The sequence below is a fragment of the Pygocentrus nattereri genome, chromosome 28 (genome assembly GCF_015220715.1).
Source record: "Pygocentrus nattereri isolate fPygNat1 chromosome 28, fPygNat1.pri, whole genome shotgun sequence".
In the NCBI taxonomy this organism is placed as follows: domain Eukaryota; kingdom Metazoa; phylum Chordata; class Actinopteri; order Characiformes; family Serrasalmidae; genus Pygocentrus; species Pygocentrus nattereri.
Window position 1 is genome coordinate 169,535 of NC_051238.1, and position 27,067 is coordinate 196,601.

General features: G+C 50.2%; 1 protein-coding gene across 4 annotated transcripts in view; it reads left to right on the plus strand.

The window, feature by feature from the left end:
- prkcz (protein kinase C, zeta) overlaps window positions 1-27,067 on the plus strand; it is a 143,783-nt gene that overhangs the window by 76,214 nt on the left and 40,502 nt on the right. For 3 of the 4 annotated variants that reach the window (XM_037535781.1, XM_037535784.1, XM_037535782.1), the window contains one exon: window positions 20,427-20,512. In XM_037535781.1, coding sequence (XP_037391678.1) covers window positions 20,427-20,512 — 86 coding nt within the window. Of the gene's footprint in view, window positions 1-537; window positions 600-20,426; window positions 20,513-27,067 lie in introns of those variants that run through there. The other variant, XM_037535783.1, reaches the window with a different exon arrangement.

Consider the following 27,067-nt stretch of genomic DNA (forward strand, 5'->3'; position numbering starts at 1 on the left):
CAGTTCTCAGTGATTGAGCCTGAATTATTTATACAGTGGTCAGTGCAGCTCAGACTATGGGTCAGAAAGCTGTAGTCAGACAGACATTTAACCTCAAATTCAGTAATAATTCATGTTTAAGTGGTTATCACAGTCACTATGTTCAGTTTGTCTGGTGTGAGTGCCTTTTCTCCATAGGAGTTTCTTTGTACTCTATGAATTTCTTTCCTCATGTTTTATTGCCTAATATTAATTTTGAGTGTCTTTATCCAGTATGAGTAGCTTTGTGCTGTATTGAGTTTCTTTGTGCTGTATTGAATTTCTTTGTCCAATATTAATATCTTTGCCTGGTTTGGGTGTCTTTGCCCGGTTTGAGTTGCTTCTATTCCAAGTTGTATGCTTTGATCCTAAATGCTGCCACTCAGTGCAGGAAGTGACCTGCTATCAGCTTCCTGCCAGCCTGCCAACAATGACAGGAAGTGATGTAAGCGATGTGGTGCTGTAGCCATGCCCTTCACGCTGCTTGGCCTTTACACACTTATCACTGAGCCCTCAGGGAGCCCGAGGGTCCACACTGAACAACATGGCGGGCTTCACTGCTGTCTTTCAGGACTGTGGAGGTGGGGGTCTTTTGTTTGGTGTGTTATTCTGGAGTGGGCTATCAGTTTAAGGGTGCAGGAGCGATGCTGTCTATGTTGGGCTGCTGCTGGTTTGGTCATGGTCAGGATGCTTTTCATCTCTGTTATTTTCAAAGACATCATATTGATCTGGAGATGCTGACGTGGGTTTGGTCTAGAAATGCTGGGCTGAAGGGTACACTAGAAGATAGAGGTGTTGGGTTGGGTGTATTCTAGAGGTGTTGGAAGTGTTAGGTTTATTCTAGAGATCAGAAGGTTGTGTATTCATATCACATCAGGGTCAAATCTTTCTTGGGGGCAGTCGGGCACTGTGCCTAGTGTGTTTCTTCACTAGTGTGTATGTGGTGCCTCACTGCACGGATGGGTTAGAATGTGGAGGTGAAATTTCCCCATTGTGGGACTAATAAGGGTCATTTAATTAATTCTAAGGGTGTTAGAGGTGTTTGGTTTAATCTACAGGTGTTATTTTGGGTGTATTCTAGAGGTGCTGGTATTGGTGTTATTTTGAGTATATTGTAGAGGTTTTGGTGCTGGTGTTATTTTGAGTATATTCTAGAGGTGTTGGTGGTGTTGTTATTTTGGGTTCATTCTAGAGGTGTTTATGCTGGTGTTGGTGTTATTTTGGGTTTATTCTAGCAGTGTTGGGTTTGTTCTAGGGGTGTTTGTGCTGGTGTTATTGTGAGTATATTCTAGAGGTGTTGGTGCTGGTGTTGGTGTTATTTTGAGTATATTCTAGAGGTGTTGATGCTGGTGTTGGTGTTATTTTGGGTTTATTCGGGTGGTGTTGGGTTTATTCTAGAAATGATGATGCTGGTTTTGGTGTTATTATGAGTATATTCTGGAGGTATTGGTGCTGATGGTGTTATTTTGGGTTTATTCTAGAGGTGTTGATGCTGGTGTTGGTGTTATTTTGGGTTTATTCTGGAGGTGTTTGGCTTATTTTAGAGGTGTTATATTGGGTGTATTCTAGTGGTGCTGGTATTGGTGTTATTTTGTGTATATTGTAGACATGTTGGTGCTGGTGTTGGTGTTATTTTGAGTATGTTCTAGAGGTGTTGTTGGCGGTGTTGGTGTTGTTTAGGGTTTATTCTAGAGGCGTTGGTGCTGGTGTTGGTGTTGGTGTTATTTTGGGTTTATTCTAGAGGTGTTGGTGGTGGTGTTATTTTGGGTTTATTCTGGAGCTGTGGGGTTTATTCTAGAGGTGTTGGTGTTTAGTGTTATTTTGAGTATTTTCTAGGAGTTTTGGTGCTGGTGTTGGTGTTATTTTGGGTTTATTCTGGAGGTGTTGGGTTTATTCTAGAGGTGATGATGCTGGTGTTGGTGTTATTTTGAGTATATTCTAGAGATGTTGATGCTGGTGTTGGTGTTATTTTGAATATATTCTAGAGATGTTGGTGCTGGTTTTGGTGGGGTTTTTTTTTCTGGAGGTGTTGGTGTTAGTGTTATTTTGAGTATTTTCTAGGGGTGTTGGTGTTGGTGTTGTTTTGGGTTTATTCTAGAGGTGTTAGTGCTGGTGTTGGTGATGTTTTGGGTTTATTCTGGAGGTGTTAGAGGTGTTGGTGTTATTTCGAGGGTGCGCCTCATCAAGTTGGCCTGAAAGACTGGTCTGAGTGCTGCTGCTGGAGCCAGATGAGAGACAGAGGAAGAGAAAATTGGAATAATCCAATAATTCTCTCTCTCTCTCTCTTTCCACAGTGATGTTGTGGGGGTGGAGGTCAGGAATGGTTGAGGAGATTCTCACTCTGGGTCTGTCTGAGGAGAAAGGAGATTAAACACTGAGAGAACCTGATCTCAGATACAGAATCGGATCAATAACAGAATCTGATGTTTCACTACTGCTAATCAGGATTTCTTTATTCTTCAGTTAATCACAATGCTCTGATCAGCTGGTCTCGGTACAGCTCCTCGTCCAGGGTTCATCCATTAATAAGGCGTTTTATGTGGCGTGTGACCCCCCCCACCACATACACGCCCCAATGTGATCAGTTAGCTGAGGCATATTTGGTGTCTGATGTTGCTTTTTCAGTCTTAGCAGGGGAGCCCCGAGGCTAATACAGCTAAAAAGTAACCTAAGCTTACAACCATTACAGAGTTAGCATGGTGCTAAAACTTTCGTGCGGTTCTGGTTCTGAAATCTGCTTTGCTGCACCGCATTTAAAGCTGTTGTGTACCAAGTATTTCACACACATCTGTGACCGCCTCACAGCAGCTGACTTGTTTCTGGTTTTGTTTAAACTGAGCTGACAATTTATTTCCTAACAACCAGACTAAGAGAGAACTGGCTAAACATGCTAAATTATAGCTAACAGGCCATCAGAGAGTACCGATGGGCCGTGAGAGAGAGGCGAAGGGCACACAGTGTTTGATCTCATATAAAGTGATGATGATCTTCAGAAGGCAACTTTGTTCCCAATGACAAATCAAAGGACAGTTAACTTGTGTTTAGGAATTTAGTAGAATACATAATAACGTTCAGTCCTACAGGTAATTTAAATTATTTTAAATTGAACACAAGGTGGCATAGAGTAGTTACTGAGCCCACAGTGTGGTTAGATGTTGGTGCTGTGACAATGTTCTGCATTCCTCCTGCGTTACCGCAGTGTTGGTCCCCTCACATGACTCCCTGAACTCGGTAAATAAAGATCAGTACAACGTTCTTCTGTGGAATCTTCCTCACTGATGTTCATTTGCAGCATTGTTTCTGTCACGTGTGGAGGAACATCTCACGGTCTCGTTCTGTTCCTCATTGACCTGCTTACGGAGCCCTGACCTTCAGTTTCTGTGGACACCTCCACCTGAAACACGCCGCTCTCTGTCCCCGGAGTGAGTAGCTAAGATTAGAGTCCGAGCCGCTCAGTGAGGATCTGCAGAGCTGAGATCGGTAAACTGGGGCAGTTCGTACGCGGCCTGCATGCTACTGCCCTGATAGGGTTCTATGTTATTGGTGCCATTAACTTGTGAAGTTCCTCCTTCAGACTGTTAGTACATTTACAACCCCAATTCCAATGAAGTTGGGACATTGTGTAAATCATAAATAAAAACAGAATACGATGATTTGCAAATCCTTTTCAATTTATATTCAATTGAATACACTACAAATATTCAAATGGATAAACTTTAATGTTTTTTGCAAATATTCACTCATTTTGAATTTGATGTCTGCAACACGTTCCAAAGAAGTTGGGACAGGGGCATGTTTACCACTGTGTTACATCACCTTTCCTTTTAACAACAGTCAATAAGCATTTGGGAAGCTTTGAAGGTGCAATTCTTTCCCATTCTTGCTTGATGTACAACTTCAGTTGCTCAACAGTCCGGGGTGTCTGTTGTCGTATTTTGTGCTTCATAATGTGCCACACATTTTCAATGGGAGACAGGTCTGGACTGCAGGCAGGCCAGTCTAGTACCCGCACTCTTTTTCTATGAAGCCACATTGTTGTAACACGTGTAGTATGTGATGTGGCATTGTCTTGCTGAAATAAGCAGGGACGTCCCTGAAAAAGACGTTGCTTGGATGGCAGCATATGTTGCTCCAAAACCGGTATGTACCTTTCAGCATTAATGGTGCCTTCACAGATGTGCCAGTTACCCATTCCATGGGCACTAACACACTCCCACACCATCAGAGATGCTGGCTTTTGAACTTTGCGCTGATAACAATCCGGACAGTCCTTTTCCTCTTTGGCCTGGAGGACACGACGTCCATGATTTCCAAAAACAATTTGAAATGTGGACTCATCAGACCACAAGACACTTTTCCACTTTGCGTCAGTCCATCTCAGATGAGCTTGGGCATGGTTTTTGCTTTACATGGCAGAGTTTTAACTTGCACCTGTAGATGGAGCGACGAACTGTGTTCACTGACAATGGTTTTCTGAAATGTTCCTGAGCCCATGTGGGAATATCTATTACAGAATGATGTTGGTTTTTAATGCAGTGACACCTGAGGGATCGAAGGTCACAGACTTTCAATGTTGGTTGTCTGCCTGGCTGCTTACTTGCAGAGATTTCTCCAGATTCTCTGAATCTTTTGATGATATTATGGACTGTAGATGATGAAACCCCTAAATTCCTTGCAATTGCACATTGAGAAACATTGAGTTGAAACAACTGAGCCTTTCAGGGATGCTCCCTTTATACCCAGTCATGACACTCATTTGTTTCCAATTAACCTGTTCACCTATGGAATATTCCAAACAGATGTTTTTTGAACATTCCTCAACTTTCCCAGTCTTTTGTTGCCCCTGTCCCAACTTCTTTGGAACGTGTTGCAGGCATCAAATTCAAAATATCTTGTATTTGTATTGTATTCAATTGAATATAGGTTGAAAAGGATTTGCAAATCATTGTAATCTGTTTTTATTTATGTTTTACACAACATCCCAACTTCATTGGAATTGGGGTTGTGCATCACCTTCATCAATATCAGAGACTATTTTACTCCTTTTATTACTATTTTACTATTTTTACTCCGTTTACTCCTGGACACTTTCCAGTATCTGGATTGTGTCCTGATGAGATTTTAGCCTCGGCAGTGGAATGCGTCTCCGGTTAGTGAGGCTGAAATCCGGTTGCTGTGGGATGGAATTTGCCGATCAGCTCGTTGCGCTGCAGTGTTGTTTGGAAGCTGTTCTCTGAGAACTGTTTAAATATTTAACCCGGTGTTGTTCGGTTCCAGTGAGTCGTCTGCTGTGTGTTTTGTCCTGTACTGTCTGTCCAGCTCAGTGACACTGTCTGTCCAACAGAGAGTCACCGTCTGTCCAGCTCACTATTTAGCAAGTTTCATTTCATCCCCAACCGTGTGAGACGGATCATCTTCCTCCCGACACTGATCACACATCCAGGGACATGCTGCGTGGGGAGGGCTTTCGGTTGTACTGGGAGGAGTTTCCATTGTACCGGGAGGGTTTTCCCGGTACACAATGTGTAAATATAATACACAATGTGCATTAATATTAATATCAGATTAATATTCTCTTCCCCTTCCCCTCTCCCCTCTCTCCTTCTCTCTCCCTCTCCCCCTCTCTCCCCCTCTCTCCCTCCCCCCCCTCTCCCACTCTCTGTCTCTGTTTGTCTCTCCCCCCTTCTTCTCCCTCTCTCCCCCTCTCCCTTTCTCTCTCTCTGTTTCTCTCTGTTTCCCTCTCTCTCTTCCTCTTTCTCCCCCTCTCTCTCTCCCTCTTCCCCTCTCTCCCCCTCTCTCCTCCTCTCCCCCCTCTCCGCCTTTCTCCCCCTCTCTCCCTCTCTCTCCCTCTCTCCCTCTCTCTTCCTCTCTCTCCCTCTCTGCCCTCCCCTCCCTCATTTTCCCCCTCTCTCCCCCTCCCTCTCTCCCTCTCACCCTCTCTCCCCCTCTCTCCCTCTCTCTCTCTGTCTCTCTTTGTCCCCCCTTCCCCCTCTCTCCACCTGTCCCCCTCTCTCCCCTCTCTCCCTCTCTCTTCCTCTTTCTCCCCCTCTCTCTCCCCCTCTCTCCCTATGTCACCCCCTCCCTCCCTCTTTCCCTCTCTCCCCCTTCCCTCTCTGCCTTTCCCCCTCTCTCTCCCTCTCCCCTTCTCTCTCCCTCTCCCCTATGTCTCCTTCTCTAACCCGTCTCTCCCCCTCTCTCTTCTTCTCCCCCTCTCTCTTCCTCTCCCCCTCTCTCACCCTCTCTCCCCTCCCTCTCTCCCCCTCTCTCTCTTCCTCTCTCTCCCTCTCTGCCCTCCCATCCCTCATTTTCCCCCTCTCTCCCCCTCCCTCTGTCCCTCTCCCCCTCTCCCCCTCTCTCTCCCTCTCCCCTATGTCTCCTTCTCTCCCCGTCTCTCCCCTCTCTCTCTTCCTCTCCCCCTCCCTCTCACCCTCTCTCCCTCTCACCCTCTCTCCCCTCTCTCCCTCTCTCTGTCTCTCACCCTCTCTCCCCTCTCTCCCTCTCTCTGTCTCTCCCCCTCTCTCTCGCCCCCCTCCCTCTCTCCCCCTCTCTCCCCCTCTCTCCCCTCCCTCTCTCCCTCTCCTCCTCTCTCTCCCCCTCTCTCCCTATGTCACCCCCTCCCTCCCTCTTTCCCTCTCTCCCCCTCTCTCCATCTCTCCCCCTCTCTCCCCCCTCTCTCTTCCTCTCCCCCTCTCTCTCACCCTCTCTCCCCTCCCTCTCTCCCTCTCCTCCTCTCTCTCCCTCTCCCCATCTCACCTTCTCTCCCCCTCTCGATCCCTCTCCCATTCTCTCCCCCTCTCTCCCTATGTCACCCCCTCACTCCCTCTTTCCCTCTCTCCCCCTTCCCTCTCTGCCTTTCCCCCTCTCTCTCCCTCTCCCCTTCTCTCTCCCTCTCCCCTATGTCTCCTTCTCTAACCCGTCTCTCCCCCTCTCTCTTCTTCTCCCCCTCTCTCTTCCTCTCCCCCTCTCTCTCACCCTCTCTCCCCTCCCTCTCTCCCCCTCTCTCTCTTCCTCTCTCTCCCTCTCTGCCCTCCCCTCCCTCATTTTCCCCCTCTCTCCCCCTCCCTCTGTCCCTCTCCCCCCCTCTCTCCCTCTCCCCTATGTCTCCTTCTCTCCCCGTCTCTCCCCTCTCTCTCTTCCTCTCCCCCTCTCTCTCGCCCCCCTCCCTCTCTCCCCCTCTCTCCCCTCCCTCTCTCCCTCTCCTCCTCTCTCTCCCTCTCACCATTTCGCCTTCTCTCCCCCTCTCGATCCCTCTCCCATTCTCTCCCCCTCTCTCCCTATGTCACCCCCTCCCTCCCTCTTTCCCTCTCTCCCCCTCTCTCCATCTCTCCCCCTCTCTCCCCCCTCTCTCTTCCTCTCCCCCTCTCTCTCACCCTCTCTCCCCTCCCTCTCTCCCTCTCCTCCTCTCTCTCCCTCTCCCCATCTCACCTTCTCTCCCCCTCTCGATCCCTCTCCCATTCTCTCCCCCTCTCTCCCTATGTCACCCCCTCACTCCCTCTTTCCCTCTCTCCCCCTTCCCTCTCTGCCTTTCCCCCTCTCTCCCCCTCTCTCTTCCTCTCTCTCCCTCTCTGCCCTCCCCTCCCTCATTTTCCCCCTCTCTCCCCCTCCCTCTGTCCCTCTCCCCCCCTCTCTCCCTCTCCCCTATGTCTCCTTCTCCCCCCCTCTCTCCCCTCTCTCTCTTCCTCTCCCCCTCTCTCTCGCCCCCCTCCCTCTCTCCCCCTCTCTCCCCTCCCTCTCTCCCTCTCCTCCTCTCTCTCCCTCTCACCATTTCGCCTTCTCTCCCCCTCTCGATCCCTCTCCCATTCTCTCCCCCTCTCTCCCTATGTCACCCCCTCCCTCCCTCTTTCCCTCTCTCCCCCTCTCTCCATCTCTCCCCCTCTCTCCCCCCTCTCTCTTCCTCTCCCCCTCTCTCTCACCCTCTCTCCCCTCCCTCTCTCCCTCTCCTCCTCTCTCTCCCTCTCCCCATCTCACCTTCTCTCCCCCTCTCGATCCCTCTCCCATTCTCTCCCCCTCTCTCCCTATGTCACCCCCTCACTCCCTCTTTCCCTCTCTCCCCCTTCCCTCTCTGCCTTTCCCCCTCTCTCTCCCTCTCCCCTTCTCTCTCCCTCTACCCTATGTCTCCTTCTCTAACCCGTCTCTCCCCCTCTCTCTTCTTCTCCCCCTCTCTCTTCCTCTCCCCCTCTCTCTCACCCTCTCTCCCCTCCCTCTCTCCCTCTCCTCCTCTCTCTCCCTCTCCCCATCTCACCTTCTCTCCCCCTCTCCTCCTCTCTCTCCCTCTCCCCATCTCACCTTCTCTCCCCCTCTCGATCCCTCTCCCATTCTCTCCCCCTCTCTCCCTATGTCACCCCCTCACTCCCTCTTTCCCTCTCTCCCCCTCTCTCAATCTCTCCCCCTCTCTCCCTCTGTCACCCTCTCCCTCCCTCTCTCCCCCTCTCGATCCCTCTCCCATTCTCTCCCATTCTCTCCCTATGTCACTCCCTCACTCCCTCTTTCCCTCTCTCCCCCTCTTTCCATCTCTCCCCCTCTCTCCCTCTGTCACCCTCTCCCTCCCTCTCTCCCCCTCTCTCCCTCTCAACCCTCCCTCCCCCTCCCTCTCTCCCTCTCCTCCTCTCTCTCCCTCTCCCCTCTCTCCCCCTCTCTCCCCCTCTCGATCCCTCTCCCATTCTCTCCCCCTCTCTCCCTATGTCACCCCCTCCCTCCCTCTTTCCCTTTCCCCCTCTCTCCATCTCTCCCCCTCTCTCCCTCTGTCACCCTCTCCCTCCCTCTCTCCCCCTCTCTCCCTCTCACCCCTCCCTCCCCCTCTCCCCGTCTTTCCCCCTCTCTCCCCCTCCCTCTCTGCTTTTCCCCCTCCCTCCCCCTCTCCCCGTCTTTCCCCCTCTCTCCCCCTCCCTCTCTCCCTCTCCCCCTCTCTCTCCCTCTCCTCTTCTCTCCCCCTCTCTACCTCTGTCACCCCCTCTCCCCATTTCTCCCCCTCTATCCCCCTCTCTCTCTCCCCCTCACCCTCTCTGTTTCTTTTTTTCTCTCTTCCTCTCCCCCCTCATCCCCCTCTCCCCTCTCTCGCTCGCTCTCTTCCTCTGTCACCCCTCCCTCCCTGTCTTTCTCTTTCTCACCCCCTCTCTCCCTCTGTCACCCCCTCTCTACTTCTCTCTCTTCCTCTCTCTCCCCCTCCCCCTCCCCCTCTCCCCCTTTTCCCCTCTCCCCCCTCTCTACCTCTGTCACCCCCTCTCCCCGTTTCTCCCCCTCTATCCCCCTCTCTCTCTCCCCCTCACCCTCTCTGTTTCTTTCTTTCTCTCTTCCTCTCCCCCCTCATCCCCCTCTCTCCCTATGTCACCCCCTCCCTCCCTCTTTCCCTCTCCCCCTCTCTCTCACCCTCTCTCCCCTCCCTCTCTCCCTCTCCTCCTCTCTCTCCCTCTCCCCATCTCACCTTCTCTCCCCCTCTCGATCCCTCTCCCATTCTCTCCCCCTCTCTCCCTATGTCACCCCCTCACTCCCTCTTTCCCTCTCTCCCCCTTCCCTCTCTGCCTTTCCCCCTCTCTCTCCCTCTCCCCTTCTCTCTCCCTCTCCCCTATGTCTCCTTCTCTCCCCGTCTCTCCCCCTCTCTCTTCCTCTCCCCCTCTCTCTCACCCTCTCTCCCCTCCCTCTCTCCCTCTCCCCCTCTCTCTCCCTCTCCCCTTCTCTCTCCCTCTCCCCTATGTCTCCTTCTCTCCCCGTCTCTCCCCCTCTCTCTTCCTCTCCCCCTCTCTCTCACCCTCTCTCCCCTCCCTCTCTCCCTCTCCTCCTCTCTCTCCCTCTCCCCATCTCACCTTCTCTCCTCCTCTCTCTCCCTCTCCCCATCTCACCTTCTCTCCCCCTCTCGATCCCTCTCCCATTCTCTCCCCCTCTCTCCCTATGTCACCCCCTCACTCCCTCTTTCCCTCTCTCCCCCTCTCTCTCCATCTCTCCCCCTCTCTCCCTCTGTCACCCTCTCCCTCCCTCTCTCCCCCTCTCTCCCTCTCACCCCTCCCTCCCCCTCTCCCCGTCTTTCCCCCTCTCTCCCCCTCCCCCTCTCCCCGTCTTTCCCCCTCTCTCTCCCTCTCCTCTTCTCTCCCCCTCTCTACCTCTGTCACCCCCTCTCCCCATTTCTCCCCCTCTATCCCCCTCTATCTCTCCCCCTCTCCCCGTCTTTCCCCCTCTCTCCCCCTCCCTCTCTCCCTCTCCCCCTCTCTCTCCCTCTCCTCTTCTCTCCCCCTCTCTACCTCTGTCACCCCCTCTCCCCATTTCTCCCCCTCTATCCCCCTCTCTCTCTCCCCCTCACCCTCTGTTTCTTTCTTTCTCTCTTCCTCTCCCCCCTCATCCCCCTCTCCCCTCTCTCGCTCTCTCTATTCCTCTGTCACCCCTCCCTTCCTGTCTTTCTCTTTCTCACCCCCTCTCTCCCTCTGTCACCCCTTTCTACTTCTCTCTCTTCCCCTCCCCCTCTCCCCCTTTTCCCCTCTCCCCCCTCTCTACCTCTGTCACCCCCTCTCCCCGTATCTCCCCCTCTATCCCCCTCTTTCTCTCCCCCTCACCCTTTCTGTTTCTTTCTTTCTCTCTTCCTCTCCCCCCTCATCCCCCTCTCTCCCTATGTCACCCCCTCACTCCCTCTTTCCCTCTCTCCCCCTTCCCTCTCTGCCTTTCCCCCTCTCTCTCCCTCTCCCCTTCTCTCTCCCTCTCCCCTATGTCTCCTTCTCTCCCCGTCTCTCCCCCTCTCTCTTCCTCTCCCCCTCTCTCTTCCTCTCCCCCTCTCTCTCTCACCCTCTCTCCCCTCCCTCTCTCCCTCTCCTCCTCTCTCTCCCTCTCCCCATCTCACCTTCTCTCCCCCTCTCGATCCCTCTCCCATTCTCTCCCCCTCTCTCCCTATGTCACCCCCTCCCTCCCTCTTTCCCTCTCTCCCCCTCCCTCTCTCCCTCTCCCCCTCTCTCTCCCTCTCCTCTTCTCTCCCCCTCTCTACCTCTGTCACCCCCTCTCCCCATTTCTCCCCCTCTATCCCCCTCTCTCTCTCCCCCTCACCCTCTGTTTCTTTCTTTCTCTCTTCCTCTCCCCCCTCATCCCCCTCTCCCCTCTCTCGCTCTCTCTATTCCTCTGTCACCCCTCCCTTCCTGTCTTTCTCTTTCTCACCCCCTCTCTCCCTCTGTTACCCCTTTCTACTTCTCTCTCTTCCCCTCCCCCTCTCCCCCTTTTCCCCTCTCCCCCCTCTCTACCTCTGTCACCCCCTCTCCCCGTATCTCCCCCTCTATCCCCCTCTTTCTCTCCCCCTCACCCTTTCTGTTTCTTTCTTTCTCTCTTCCTCTCCCCCCTCATCCCCCTCTCTCCCTATGTCACCCCCTCACTCCCTCTTTCCCTCTCTCCCCCTTCCCTCTCTGCCTTTCCCCCTCTCTCTCCCTCTCCCCTTCTCTCTCCCTCTCCCCTATGTCTCCTTCTCTCCCCGTCTCTCCCCCTCTCTCTTCCTCTCCCCCTCTCTCTTCCTCTCCCCCTCTCTCTCTCACCCTCTCTCCCCTCCCTCTCTCCCTCTCCTCCTCTCTCTCCCTCTCCCCATCTCACCTTCTCTCCCCCTCTCGATCCCTCTCCCATTCTCTCCCCCTCTCTCCCTATGTCACCCCCTCACTCCCTCTTTCCCTCTCTCCCCCTCTCTCAATCTCTCCCCCTCTCTCCCTCTGTCACCCTCTCCCTCCCTCTCTCCCCCTCTCAATCCCTCTCCCATTCTCTCCCCCTCTCTCCCTATGTCACCCCCTCACTCCCTCTTTCCCTCTCTCCCCCTCTTTCCATCTCTCCCCCTCTCTCCCTCTGTCACCCTCTCCCTCCCTCTCTCCCCCTCTCTCCCTCTCACCCCTCCCTCCCCCTCCCTCTCTCCCTCTCCTCCTCTCTCTCCCTCTCCCCTATCTCCCCCTCTCTCCCCCTCTCGATCCCTCTCCCATTCTCTCTCCCCCTCTCTCCCTATGTCACCCCCTCCCTCCCTCTTTCCCTTTCCCCCTCTCTCCATCTCTCCCCCTCTCTCCCTCTGTCACCCTCTCCCTCCCTCTCTCCCCCTCTCTCCCTCTCACCCCTCCCTCCCCCTCTCCCCGTCTTTCCCCCTCTCTCCCCCTCCCTCTCTGCTTTTCCCCCTCCCTCCCCCTCTCCCCGTCTTTCCCCCTCTCTCCCCCTCCCTCTCTCCCTCTCCCCCTCTCTCTCCATCTCTCCCCCTCTCTCCCTCTGTCACCCTCTCCCTCCCTCTCTCCCCCTCTCGATCCCTCTCCCATTCTCTCCCCCTCTCTCCCTATGTCACCCCCTCACTCCCTCTTTCCCTCTCTCCCCCTCTTTCCATCTCTCCCCCTCTCTCCCTCTGTCACCCTCTCCCTCCCTCTCTCCCCCTCTCTCCCTCTCACCCCTCCCTCCCCCTCCCTCTCTCCCTCTCCCTCTCTCCCTATGTCACCCCCTCCCTCCCTCTTTCCCTTTCCCCCTCTCTCCATCTCTCCCCCTCTCTCCCTCTGTCACCCTCTCCCTCCCTCTCTCCCCCTCTCTCCCTCTCACCCCTCCCTCCCCCTCTCCCCGTCTTTCCCCCTCTCTCCCCCTCCCTCTCTGCTTTTCCCCCTCCCTCCCCCTCTCCCCGTCTTTCCCCCTCTCTCCCCCTCCCTCTCTCCCTCTCCCCCTCTCTCTCCATCTCTCCCCCTCTCTCCCTCTGTCACCCTCTCCCTCCCTCTCTCCCCCTCTCGATCCCTCTCCCATTCTCTCCCCCTCTCTCCCTATGTCACCCCCTCACTCCCTCTTTCCCTCTCTCCCCCTCTTTCCATCTCTCCCCCTCTCTCCCTCTGTCACCCTCTCCCTCCCTCTCTCCCCCTCTCTCCCTCTCACCCCTCCCTCCCCCTCCCTCTCTCCCTCTCCTCCTCTCTCTCCCTCTCCCCTCTCTCCCCCTCTCTCCCCCTCTCTCCCCCTCTCGATCCCTCTCCCATTCTCTCCCCCTCTCTCCCCCTCTCTCCCTATGTCACCCCCTCCCTCCCTCTTTCCCTTTCCCCCTCTCTCCATCTCTCCCCCTCTCTCCCTCTGTCACCCTCTCCCTCCCTCTCTCCCCCTCTCTCCCTCTCACCCCTCCCTCCCCCTCTCCCCGTCTTTCCCCCTCTCTCCCCCTCCCTCTCTGCTTTTCCCCCTCCCTCCCCCTCTCACCGTCTTTCCCCCTCTCTCCCCCTCCCTCTCTGCTTTTCCCCCTCCCTCCCCCTCTCCCCGTCTTTCCCCCTCTCTCCCCCTCCCTCTCTCCCTCTCCCCCTCTCTCTCCCTCTCCTCTTCTCTCCCCCTCTCTACCTCTGTCACCCCCTCTCCCCATTTCTCCCCCTCTATCCCCCTCTCTCTCTCCCCCTCACCCTCTCTGTTTCTTTCTTTCTCTCTTCCTCTCCCCCCTCATCCCCCTCTCCCCTCTCTCGCTCTCTCTCTTCCTCTGTCACCCCTCCCTCCCTGTCTTTCTCTTTCTCACCACCTCTCTCCCTCTGTCACCCCCTCTCTACTTCTCTCTCTTCCTCTCTCTCCCCCTCCCCCTCTCCCCCTTTTCCCCTCTCCCCCTTCTCTACCTCTGTCACCCCCTCTCCCCGTTTCTCCCCCTCTATCCCCCTCTCTCTCCCCCTCACCCTCTCTTTTTCTTTCTTTCTCTCTTCCTCTCCCCCCTCATCCCCCTCTCTCCCTATGTCACCCCCTCCCTCCCTCTTTCCCTTTCCCCCTCTCTCCATCTCTCCCCCTCTCTCCCTCTGTCACCCTATCCCTCCCTCTCTCCCCCTCTCTCCCTCTCACCCCTCCCTCCCCCTCTCCCCGTCTTTCCCCCTCTCTCCCCCTCCCTCTCTCCCTCTCCCCCTCTCTCTCCCTCTCTTCTCTCCCCCTCTATACCTCTGTCACCCGCTCTCCCCATTTCTCCCCTTCTATCCCCCTCTCTCTCTCCCCCTCACCCTCTCTGTTTCTTTCTTTCTCTCTTCCTCTCTCCCCTCATCCCCCTCTCCCCTCTCTCGCTCTCTCTCTTCCTCTGTCACCCCTCCCTCCCTCTCTTTCTCTTTCTCACCCCCTCTCTCCCTCTGTCACCCCCTCTCTACTTCTCTCTCTTCCTCTCTCTCCCCCTCTCTCTCACCCCCTCACTCTCCCTCTCTCTCCCTCTTTCCCCCTCTCTCCCTCTCTCCCTCTCTCTCCCTTTCACCCCCTCTCTCCCCCTCTCTCTCCCTCTGTCAACCTCTCTCTCCCTCTCTCCCCCCTTTCTCCCCATCTCTCCCGCTCTCTCTTCCTCTCTCTCACCCCCTCTCTCTACCCCCCTTTCTCCCCCTCTCTCTTCCTCTCTCTACCCTTCTGTCCCCCTCTCTCTCCCTCTGTCACCCTCTCTCCCTCTTCTCCCTCTCTCCCCCCCTTTCTCCCCTCTCTCCCCCTCTCTCTTCCTCTTTCTCACCCCCTCTCTCCCTGTCACCCCCTCTCTCCCTCTCTCTCTTCCTCTCTCTCACCCACTCTCTCCCCCTCTCTCCCCCTTTCTCTTCCTCTCTCTCTTCCTCTTCTTCACCCCCTCTCTCCCTCTGTCACCCCCGCTCTCCGCCGCTCTCCCCCCTCTCTCTCCCTCTGTCATCCCCCTCTCTCCCCCTCTTTCTCCTCCTCTCTCACCCTCTCTCTTCTTCCCTCTCACCCCTCTCCCCCTCTCTCTCCCTCTATCTCCCTCTCTCCCCTGCCCTCCCCTTTCTCCCCCTCTCTCCCCCCTTTCTCTCCCCCCTCTCTCCCTCTCTCTCCCTTTCACCCCCTCTGTCTCCCTCTCTCCCCCTTTCCCACCTGTCCCCCTCTCTCTTCCTCTCTCTCACCCCCTCTCTCCCTTTGTCACCCTCTTTTTCCATCTCTTTCCCTCTCTCTTCCCCCTCTCCCTTTCTCTCCCTCTCTCTCCCTCTCTCTCCCCCTCTCTGCCTCTCTCCTGCTCTCCCTCTCTCTGTTTTTCTCTGTCTCTGTTTCTCTCTCCTCCTCTCTCCCCCTCCCTCTCCCTCTCCCTCTCTCTTTCTGTCTCTTTCTCTGTTTGTCTCTCTGTCTCTCTGTCTCTCTCCGCCGCTCTCCCCCCTCTCTCTCCCTCTGTCATCCCCCTCTCTCCCCCTCTTTCTCCTCCTCTCTCACCCTCTCTCTTCTTCCCTCTCACCCCTCTCCCCCTCTCTCTCCCTCTCTCCCTCTCTCCTCCCCTCCCCATTCTCCCCCTCTCTCCCCGTCCTTCTCTCTCCCTCTCTCTCTTCCTCTTCTTCACCCCCTCTCTCCCTCTGTCACCCCCGCTCTCCGCCGCTCTCCCCCCTCTCTCTCCCTCTGTCATCCCCCTCTCTCCCCCTCTTTCTCCTCCTCTCTCACCCTCTCTCTTCTTCCCTCTCACCCCTCTCCCCCTCTCTCTCCCTCTATCTCCCTCTCTCCCCTGCCCTCCCCTTTCTCCCCCTCTCTCCCCCCTTTCTCTCCCCCCTCTCTCCCTCTCTCTCCCTTTCACCCCCTCTGTCTCCCTCTCTCCCCCTTTCCCACCTGTCCCCCTCTCTCTTCCTCTCTCTCACCCCCTCTCTCCCTTTGTCACCCTCTTTTTCCATCTCTTTCCCTCTCTCTTCCCCCTCTCCCTTTCTCTCCCTCTCTCTCCCTCTCTCTCCCCCTCTCTGCCTCTCTCCTGCTCTCCCTCTCTCTGTTTTTCTCTGTCTCTGTTTCTCTCTCCTCCTCTCTCCCCCTCCCTCTCCCTCTCCCTCTCTCTTTCTGTCTCTTTCTCTGTTTGTCTCTCTGTCTCTCTGTCTCTCTCCCCTCCCTCCCCCTCTCTCCCCCCTCTCCCCTCCCTCCCCCTTCTCTCCACCTCTCCCCTCTCTCTCTTCCTCTCACCCCTTTTCTCCCTCTGTCACCTTCTCTTTCCCTCTCTCCCCCACTCCCCCTCTCTCCCTTCCTCTCCCTCTCTGTGTCTCTCTTTCTCTCTCCCCCTCTCTCTCTCTGTTTCTCTCTCTGTCTCCTTTCTCTCTCCCCGTCTTCAGTTCAAAAGATTAATTAAACCTGAGATTATTTGTCTTTTATAATGCAGGATTAAAATAATCTGGGATTGTTTTTGTGTTTTCTAGCACAGTACTAGTATAATTTTGGATTATTTGTACTGATATGGTGGTTTGTGAGGGATTAAAGTCACAGCAAAACAGCAGCAGTAATGTTAAGGCATTATTAGAATAGAGCTTCTGTATCAGTTCTGATTATAGACATAACGATTCTGATCATAATCAGAGTCTGGCGCTGACCTGAGCTCCTACTCATTTTTGAAGAATAAGAGCCATTTATTTGAGGAGATTCTGGTTGTCCGGCTGCCTGTCTGCCCGGCTGTCTGGCTGATCTGTTTAGCGCTTTATTCTCTTTAGTGTTTTATATTTTTCTTTTATATTATTTATATGCAGATACGTGTGTCTCTGTGTGTGTGTCTGTCTGTGTATATTTGTGTGTATATATCTGTGTGTGAGTGTGTGAGAGAGAGGAGCTGAGCTGGCATCTGGTGATTCTGGCTAACGAGTGAGGGAGAGCCGGTGTTGCCATGGCAACAGCGCGGAATTGAATCAGTGCCTCACCCTGTGTGCCCTCCACAGGATCAGCCGAAGAGCATTGTGGGATTGGTGGGAGTTTGGGGCGGGGGTTGGATGATTGGGGCTGTTATCAGAACAGAGAAGAGCAGCTTTGCTTTTGTCTTTTGCTACATTGCTAACGCATGCTAACACTAGCCACAGATGTGCATCTTCAGAGCGAATCCAGAGAAAAGCTTAAATTAATTTATAAAGCAGGTCGGTACAACAGAGCTTTACAGAAAAAATAATAATAAACACTGTAATAAACACTGACACTGACAAACACTGAGAAACACTGTGATAAAAACTGACCAACTGATAACCACTGATAAACACTCACAAACTGTGACAAATACTGATGAACAATGACAAATACTGATAAACACTGACAAACACGGATAAACTGACAAACTGACAAATACTGATAAGAACTGATAAACACTCTGACAAACATTGACAAACATGGATAAACTGTCAAATACTGATAAGAACTGATAAATACGCTGCCAAACACTGCCAAACACTGATAAACACAGATAAACTCAAACACTGACAAACACTGATAAACACAAACACTGTGACAAACACGGATAAACACTGACAAACACTGTGATGAACACTGATGAACACAAACACTGTGACAAACACTCTGATAAACACTGATAAACGCACTGAGGAACACATTGACAAACACTGATGAACACAAACACTGACAAACACGGATAAACACTGACAAACATTCTGATAAACACTGATAAACACAAACACTGTGATAAACACTGATAACACACTGACAAATACTGATGAACACTGACAAACACTGATAAACACACTGACAAACACTGATAAACACTTACAAACACTGTGACAAACACTGATAAACACTGACAAACACTCTGATAAACACTGATAAAGACACTGATAAATACTGATAAACACAAACACTTACAAACACTGACAAACACTGATAAACACACTGATAAACACTGACAAATATTGATGAACACTGACAAATATTGATGAACATTCAGAGTATGGCCCTGGTGGCTTGTAAATGTTAAATAATGAAAATGCGTTCTTTTTTGTGACCGTATTTGTAATGTGAATGGAAAGGACTTCAAAGGAAGTGAAAGTGTCACATTGTTTCTGACTAATATCTAGAGTATTTTGGTAGATTACACAGACTAAACCTCCCTTGCCTGATAATCTTGGCCTATGTGCATAATTATAGCCTACAGGGGTGGCTTCATTTAAAGCTGAATATTCATCTGGTCTGACCCATGTTTCGGTGAGACAGAAAATGTCAAATTTATGATCGCTTATAATTTCATTTACGATGACTGCTTTTGAGTTTAGTGATCTTATATTGAGTAGTCCACATTTTATATCTAAGGTGTTAGTGCTATCATCTGAATGCGGATATATATTGATTGGCTTGTTTAAATGGGCTGATTGAGTTTTTCTACGATTAAATTTAGTTTTAAATCGGGGCAAAGACACAGTCTCAATAGAGTTGAACTTGGGTGACGCCTCAAGGCGGATCGCAGACGGTTGGTTTAGCCTGTGTGTCTGCGGCCTGGTCCTGGCTCTGGACTGTCAGCAGCTGTTTACACTACTCTGCCGACTAACTAAAAGACTATGAGCTATGCTGCAAGAAAGTAAGGCAGCACCCTCCTGTGTGGGGTTGACACCATCCCTACCTATAAGACCAGGCTTGCCCTCGAAACGCAACCAATTGTCCATAAAGCCCACTTGATTTTCAGAACACCACTTGGACATCCAGCAGTTTAACACTGAAAGGCTGCTGTAGGTTTTTGCGCCACGCCACATTGGGATGGGGCCAGAGCAAATTACGGCATCGGACATCGTCTGGGCCTGTTTAATCACCCCTCTAATCTTACCCTTAGTTATCTCAGACTGCTGCAGACAAATATCATTGGCCCCTACATGAATGACTATCCTCGAATATCTCTTATCAGCTAACAGTCTAAGGTTGCCACTAATGTCCGGTGCTCCCGATAAAACTGTTACTGCTGTCGCCCCTAAAGGAGTAGCTAATTTCATGTGTCGGACAATCGAGTCTCCTATAACCATTCTACTTTTAACAGGCTCCACAGTGGATGTATCACTGAGCGGAGCAAACCTGTTTGACATGCGAATCGGAGGAGTGTGGTGTTCCAATGGGCTAGCTTTAGCCTCAGCGTTAGCATTAGCCTTAGCTTTCCAGCTAGACCGCCGAGTCATCACCCATTCGCCCCACTGTAAGGGCTCTAACGCCGGAGACGAGGGGGTGCTAACTCTCCCTAGGGCACCCGGAGCTGCTAACACTGAATCTTGCTATCTATCCCTTAATAACCCCCGGATGCGCACCTCTAGCTGGTCCACTTTCTCCGCCAGAGAGCTAACTAGCTGGCACTTAGCACAAACACAGCCACTATCATTATCACTAGAGGCGGAAAAGGGGGTTGAACTAAACATGCCACACTCTGAGCAGACAAAACAACCAGCAGAAGCCATGATATTTCAGGTACTTACCACTTTTGGACAATTTAGAAGCTTATTGCACAAAACGTTGCCGCAGTGATGCGCTCTCAGTCGCTTGCAGTGACACGCTCTCAGTCGCTCGCAGTGACACGCTCTCAGTCACTCGCAGTGACGCGCCTGATGAACTGATACTGATGAACACTGTGACAAACACTGTGAGAAACACTGACAAACACTGATAATCACTGACAAACATAGATAAACACTGATGAACACTGACAAACACGAATAAACACTGACAAATACTGATGAGCACTGACAAACACTCTGACAAACACTGACAAACATGGATAAACACTGAAAAATACTGATGAACACTGAAACGCTGTGACAAATACTGATAAACACTAGTAAACACTGTCAAACACTGATAAACACAAACACTGATGAACACTGATAAACACTGACGAACACTGATGAACACTGACAAACACTCTGATGAACACTGACAAACATGGACAAACACTGTGACAAACACTGATAAACACTGACAAACAGATAAACTGACAAATACTGATGAGCACTGACAAACGCTCTGACAAACATGGATAAACACTGACAAACACTGTTAGACAGTAAGAGGTTCCTCTGGTGCTTGTTGGTGAGTCATGCAGGAGAATATCTTCAGTTTTATTGTTCATCGCTTTACACCCGGAGCTCAGTATGTGGAACTGGAGCTTCTGGGTTCGGCTGTGTTTCCTGTCACTGAGTAAAAATAGCTGTTGTTCAAACACTCAACATGATCCACATCACCATGGAAATGGTTATTATTGATCTGTTTCTTCAGAACAACAGTTAACAGACTGGCGTTTACTCGTGTCTGCGTGAAGCTGCAGAGCTGAGAAGTCTTGAAAGTGTGAAGCAGGAATGTAAATAGGATAAAGCTGGGACGAGTGCATCATTCATAATTCCGCATGAAAGGCATCCAGACGGTTGACTGCTTCTCTCTTCGTGAGAACAGGTTCTAGAACAGAGGCGTAGCTGCTTGATGCTGCAGTTCAGTGACCGTGTTTCTGTTTCTGTCCTGCAGTTCTTTAATTTGATCTTTGAGAAGCAGAGACTGATGCTGCGTTAGTCCTCCTGCAAGACACCACTGTGAATTTGGCAGGTTCTTCATGGTTCCTTCATGATTCCTGTAGTTACTTTAGGTGTGAATTAGGCCCAGAACGCTGCGTCTGTCCCCGTAATATAGAAACTCTCAGCTGAAGTACGTATTAAATGGGTGAATTTAAGTAATTGTTCTCATTGTTCACAGGTCACTCTGTCCATCTCATTCTCTGAGGTTCTCTCACTCACTCCTCTCTCTCTCTCTCTTCTCTCTCCTAGAGTCCATCTATCGGCGCGGTGCTCGGAGATGGAGGAAGCTGTACAGAGTGAATGGACACCTTTTCCAGGCCAAGCGCTTTAACAGGGTCAGTACTGAGTCTAGTGCCATTCTTACTAATCAGTCCTGTCCTAAACCCTTCAGAGTCCTGTCCTAAACCCTGCAGAGTCCTGTCCTGTCTTTAACCCTGCAGAGTCCTGTCCTAAACCCTGCAGAGTCCTGTCCTAAACCCTGCAAACTCCTGTCCTGTCTTAAATCCTGCAGAGCCCTGTCTTATACCCTGCAGAGCCCTGTCCTGTCCTAAACCCTGAAGAGTCCTGTCCTGTCCTAAACCCTTCAGAGTCCTGTCCTAAACCCTTCAGAGTCCTGTCCTGTCTTAAACCCTGCAGAGTCCTGTCCTGTCTTAAACCCTGCAGAGTCCTGTCCTGTCCTAAACCCTGCAGAGTCCTGTCCTGTCCTAAACCCTGCAGAGCCCTATCTTAAACCCTGCAGAGCCCTGTCTTAAACCCTGCAGAGGCCTGTCCTGTTCTAAACCCTGCAGAGTCCTGTCCTAAATGCTGCAGAGTCCTGTCCTGTCTTAAACCCTGTAGAGCCCTTTCTTAAACCCTGCAGAGTCCTATCCTGTCTTAAATCCTGCAGAGCCCTGTCCTAAACCCTGCAGAGTCCTGTCCTGTCTTAAACCCTGCAGAGTCCTGTCCTGTGCTAAACCCTGCAGAGTCCTGTCCTGTGCTAAACCCTGCAGAGTCCTGTCCTGTCTTAAACCCTGCAGAGTCCTGTCCCGTCTTAAACCCTGCAGAGTCCTGTCCTGTCCTAAACCCTGCAGAGCCCTGTCTTAAACCCTGCAGAGCCCTGTCCTGTTCTAAACCCTGGAGAGTCCTGTCCTAAATGCTGCAGAGTCCTGTCCTGTCTTAAATCCTGCAGAGCCCTGTCCTAAACCCTACAGAGCCCTGTCCTAAACCCTGCAGAGTCCTGTCCTGTCTTAAACCCTGCAGAGTCCTGTCCTAAACCCTGCAGAGTCCTGTCCTGTCTTAAACCCTGCAGAGTCCTGTCCTGTCCTCAACCCTGCAGAGTCCTGTCCTCAACCCTACAGAATCCTGTCCTCAACTCTACAGAGTCCCCACAAGGGTTAGGAGTGTGTTTATGGGAATTTTTGACCGTTCTTCCAGAAGCGCATTTGTGAGGTCAGACACTGATGTTGGATGAGAAGGCCTGGCTCACAGTCTACGTCTAAGTCATCCCAAAGGTGTTCTATCGGATTGAGGTCAGGACTCTGTGAAGGCCAGTCAAGTTCTTCCTCACCAAACTTGCTCATCCATGTCTTTATGGACTTTGCTTTGTGCACTGGTGCTCAGCCATGTTGGAACATGAAGGGGCCGTCCCCAAACTGTTCCCACAACGTTGGGAGCATGAAATTACCCAAAATCTCTTGGTGCTGAAGCATTAAGAGTTCCTTTCACTGGAACTAAGGAGCCGAGCCCAACTCATGAACAACAACCCCACACCTTAATCCCCCTCCACCAAACTTTACACTTGGCACAATGCAGTCAGACAAGTATCGTTCTCCTGGCAACCATCAAACCCAGACTTGTCCATTGGATTGCCAGATGGAGAAGCGTGATTGGTCACTCCAGAGAACACATCTCCACTGCTCTAGACTCCAGTGGCGGCGCTTTACACCACTGCATTCCGCACTTTGCATTGCGCTTGGTGATGTAAGGCTTGGATGCAGCTGCTCGGCCATGGAAACCCATTCCATGAAGCTCTCTATGCTGTTCTTGAGCTGATCTGAAGGCCACATGAAGTTTGGAGGTCTGTAGTGATTGACTCTGCAGAAAGTTGGCAACCTCTGTACACTATGCTCCTTAGCATCCGCTGACATCGCTCTGTCATTTTACGTGGCCGACCACTTTGTGGATGAGTTGCTGTCATTCCCAATCACTTCGACTTTGTTGTTATAATACCATTGAGAGTTGACTGTGGAATATTTAGTAATAAGGAAATTTCCTGACTGGACTACCGAACACGGTACCACGCTGGAATTCACTGAGCTCCTGAGAGCGACCCATTCTTTCATTATTGTTTGTAGAAGCAGTCTGCAGGCATAGGGGCTTGATTTTATACACCTGCGGCCATGAAAGTGATTGGAACACCTGAATTCAATGATTTGGATGGGTGACTGAATACTTTTGGAAATATTGTGTATCTTTCAGAAAACAGAAATATTTCTCAGCTTCAGCATTCGGTATGTTGTTTTTGTAGTATTGTCCTTTAAAAACATGGTTTATATGATTTGCGTATCACTGCATTTTTAATTACATTCTGCACAGCAGCTTTTTTGGAAATACAGTTGTGCAACCCCAATTCCAGTGAAGTTGGGACTTTGTGTAAAACATAACAGAATACGATGATTTGCAAATCCTTTTCAACCTATATTCAATTGAATACACTACAAAGACAATATATTTAATGTTCAAATGGATCAACTGTATTGTTTTTGGCAAATATTCACTCATTTTGAATTTGATGCCTGTAACACGTTCCAAAGAAGTTGGGACAGGGGCATGTTTACCACTGTGTTATATCACCTTTCTTTTTAACAATACTCAATAATTGTTTAGGAACTGAGGACACTAATTGTGGGAAGCTTTGTAGGTGGTATTATTTCCCATTCTTGCAGTTGCTCAACAGTCTGGGGTCTCCATTGTCATATTTTGCGCTTCATAATGTGCCACACATTTTCAATGGGAAGCAGGTCTGGACTGCAGGCAGGCCAGTCTAGTACCCGCACTCTTTTACTATGAAGCCACGCTGTTGTAACACGTGCAGAATGTGGCTTGGCATTGTCTTGCTGAAATAAGCAGGGATGTCCCTGAAAAAGACGTTGCTTGGATGGTAGCCTATGTTTCTCCAAAACCTGTATGTACCTTTCAGCATTAATGGTGTCTCCTTAGATGTGCAAGTTACCCATGCCATGGGCACTAACACACCCCTATACCATCAGAGATGCTGGCTTTTGAACTTTGCGCTGATAACAATCCGGACAGTCCTTTTCCTCTTTGGCCCGGAGGACACAACGTCCATGATTTCCAAAAACAGTTCACTGACAGTGGTTTTCTGAAGTGTTCCTGAGCCCATGTGGTAATATCCATTACAGAATGATGTCAGTTTTTAATGCAGTGCCACCTGAGGGATCGAAGGTCACGGGCATTCAATGTTGGTTTTCTGCCTTGCCGCTTACTTGCAGAGATTTCTCCAGATTCTCGGAATCTTTTGATGATATTATGGACTGTAGTTGATGAAATCCTTAAATTCCTTGCAATTGCACGTTGAGAAACGTTCTTAAACTGTTGGATTATTTGCTCACCCAGTTGTTCACAAAGTGGTGACCCTTGCACCATCCTTGCTTGTGAACAACTGAGCATTTCAGGGATGCTCCCTTTATACCCAGTCATGACACTCACCTGTGTCTTTTGTTGACCCTGTCCGAACATCTTTGGAACGTGTTGCAGGCATCAAATTTAAAATTTATTTATATTTTACACAACTTCATTGGAATTGGGGTTGTAGAACCTGCTTTATCTTCACTGTGATGAATGAGATCTCTGAGGGTTAAATGTGCAGAGTCTGTGTGTGTGTGTGTGTGTGTGTGTGTGTGTGTGTGTGTTTGTGTGTGTGTCTGGGTGCGGTGGTGATGTTATTCACCTTCACAGGTGCGTCTTTGATTTGGCCGCTTGTTCCACAGTTCACCTGTGCTGGGGTGTGTCTGATTTCTAAATGAGAGAGAGAGAGGGAGAATAGGACAGATGTGCAGACACAGACAGACTGAGAAAGAATGGAGAGAGATATTGTTCTGCTCTTGTGAACTATTTTAGGAGCGCTGAAGCCTTAGTTTTATTGGAAAAAAGTTCAAAGCCCCTTAGCAAAAAGAGGGAGAGGCAGAGTGAGAGATGAGAGGAGTCTGTTTAGGATGACTCAGGCCCCCTTCAGCATGTCTTTGTGGTGATAGCGAGCTGTGAGTGGGAGAGACTCTCATCCTCTCATATTTCACTGTATGAGCTCATTGTGTAACTGCATTAGATGCTGTATGTGCTGGTAAAGTGAAGCTCCAGGCAGGTGAGGTGAGCGTGAGTTCGCTTCTCTCAGCATAACATACTGAAGACTCTACATCTTTCATTCCTCTTTACTTTATAGCTGTGTGTAAATTACAGAACTACAGACTAATTAACATAGTAATAGGCAAGGAGACCACACACAAGGCTGTGCTCACTCAATAGGTAAAGGTGGCCAAAAGCTGGTTTTCTCACCAAATCTGATCTGTTTGTTTGTCTATTAAGATTATCTTTTAAATGTGGTCTGTATGCGACATCAGTCTCAACAGATCAGATAAACTGACCCACATGTGTAAAAGATCAGAGTGTCATGCGGCTCATCCAGAGGTAAACAATCAGAGCTGGCAACAAACACCAATCACTCCCGGAGGATCAGCTTTATCACCAGCATCACAGAAGCCATCATGAAGCTTCACTGACTGACAGCTGGGCTCATCACCCAGAATGTGTTTGAGTCGTAAAAAGGGTGCGGTCACTTCTTCAGTTCTCATCCTCAGAAAACTTAAACCGTGCTTTCAGATTTTTAACACTCGTCCTCGTTCTCCTGCGGCCGCGTTCGGACGTTTAAACACTGAGTATTTTGGAGTGTGTTCTCCTATAATTTTGTACAGAAACATTATACCAGATTTTTATTAGGTCTCAACAGTGTATTATGACAAATGTGAAGTTGGATTGATGTAAAAGTTGCATGAATTCTGGCTGTTCAGAGTATCATTGCTGTAGGTCGGACAATGGATCAGATTTCATTGCCACATATGAAAGCAACTCTAATCTGTGTTTATCTGTCACACAGACACACACACCTGTGCCACACACAGAGAAAAAAATTAGATTTGGTCACTTTTACCTGCTGAGTGAATGTAGCCTTAGTGACGTAGACCTGTTAGAGACAAAGGCCTTGTTTAGAACTAAATGGGTTCTCTGGGCCGCACTGTGCTGTTCCATTATGCTAACAGGCTAATAGTTACTCACACACCACAAAACACATCTGATTCCGTCTGTCACTCTAACTCCAATGTGTGTGTCATTGTTTCTCACACTCTGTCTCTCTCTGTTTTTCTCTCTGTCTGTTTCTCTCTCTCTCTCTGATCATCAGTAAAGCTGGACTTTGACTATATGATATCATCTAACATCTTAACTTATTCTTAAACTGGAGAGCATCACAACCATAATGCCAGTCTTTCCAAGAATTTCACATCTTTAACACCAGACTAGAATTTGTGCTCCAGATATGAGTCTTTATCCTCTAAACTGGTGTTTTTAAGCATCAGTTCACTAGAACTGAGCTTGTACTGCACTGAGACGTACTGTACACTCACATTACTTGAGCTTAGCGCAAAGCACTACAGAATCGGTTTAATTTCAGCTTTCTATCACTTTAACACCAGTCAGTCAATGTTACTCTCACTGAAAAAGGTTATTATCTTCTGTGTTTGTGTCAGCAGAGCACCAGTTAGTCGGACTTGTTTCGGTTAGTGGTTTTGTTTATTTGGTGTCAGAACTTATTTGATTGTGATTGTAGGCATGTAGGCCTGTTGACATGCCTGCTTGAGGATTAGTTTGTTTCATTTCTACTGTACAGTGAGAAATGATACGTGACCCATTTCCAGTCAGTATGTTGTAAAATGTGTGACTGGTGTTAAAACAGTGCCAGTTTATATGCGCTGATGGTCCATGTTTGTGATGTCTCCCCTCCTTCAGGCCTTTCTCAGATTAGGGGGTAGATAACAGTTCTGTGTTTTGGCATAGCCTGACCTCCTGCTGCTCTGGACAAATAATGGAGTATTTGCAATATTTCTTTTGGAGAAGAGAAAATTTTGAAAATGCAGAATCCTATTTTAAAATTTTTGTTGTATATTCTGTAGTTTTTGTTTTTATGCATTTCAGGGTGTGAATTATAAACACACTCTGATGTTTTGTTCGCTCTGTCTGGGTTACGCTGCTGGCTGTGTTACGCTGCTGGCTGTGTTTGAATTATTGAGCGGTTCTGACTGCTGAGGCGGCAGAGCAGCACTGCGTTACATTAGATTAAATTACTTTATAATGCATCATAATGCTTTTAACCTCATTACTGTATACGGCACTCAGATCGCTCATTGATTTCTGAGCTCACTGTCACTCTCTTACTCGACTGTGGGGTACAGGGCTGGACAGGGTGTGTTTTGGCTTGTCAGATGTTTGAACACACTGATCTAAAACATACTCTGATCTAGAAGCTAATTTTAAAGGTGTGTATGATTATGATGTGCAGTGTGGATGTGTATGATTATGATTTACAGTGTGGATGTGTATGATTATGATGTACAGTATGGATGTGTATGATGGTGGCATGTGCAGTATGGATGTGTACGATGATGGCTTGTGCAGTTTGGATGTGTATGATTATGATCTGCAGTGTGTATTATGATGGTATGTACAGTGTGGATGTGTATGATGGCATGTGCAGTGTGGATGTGTATGATGATGGCATGTGCAGTGTGGATGTGTATGATGATGGCATGTGCAGTGTAGATGTGTATGATGATGGTATGTGC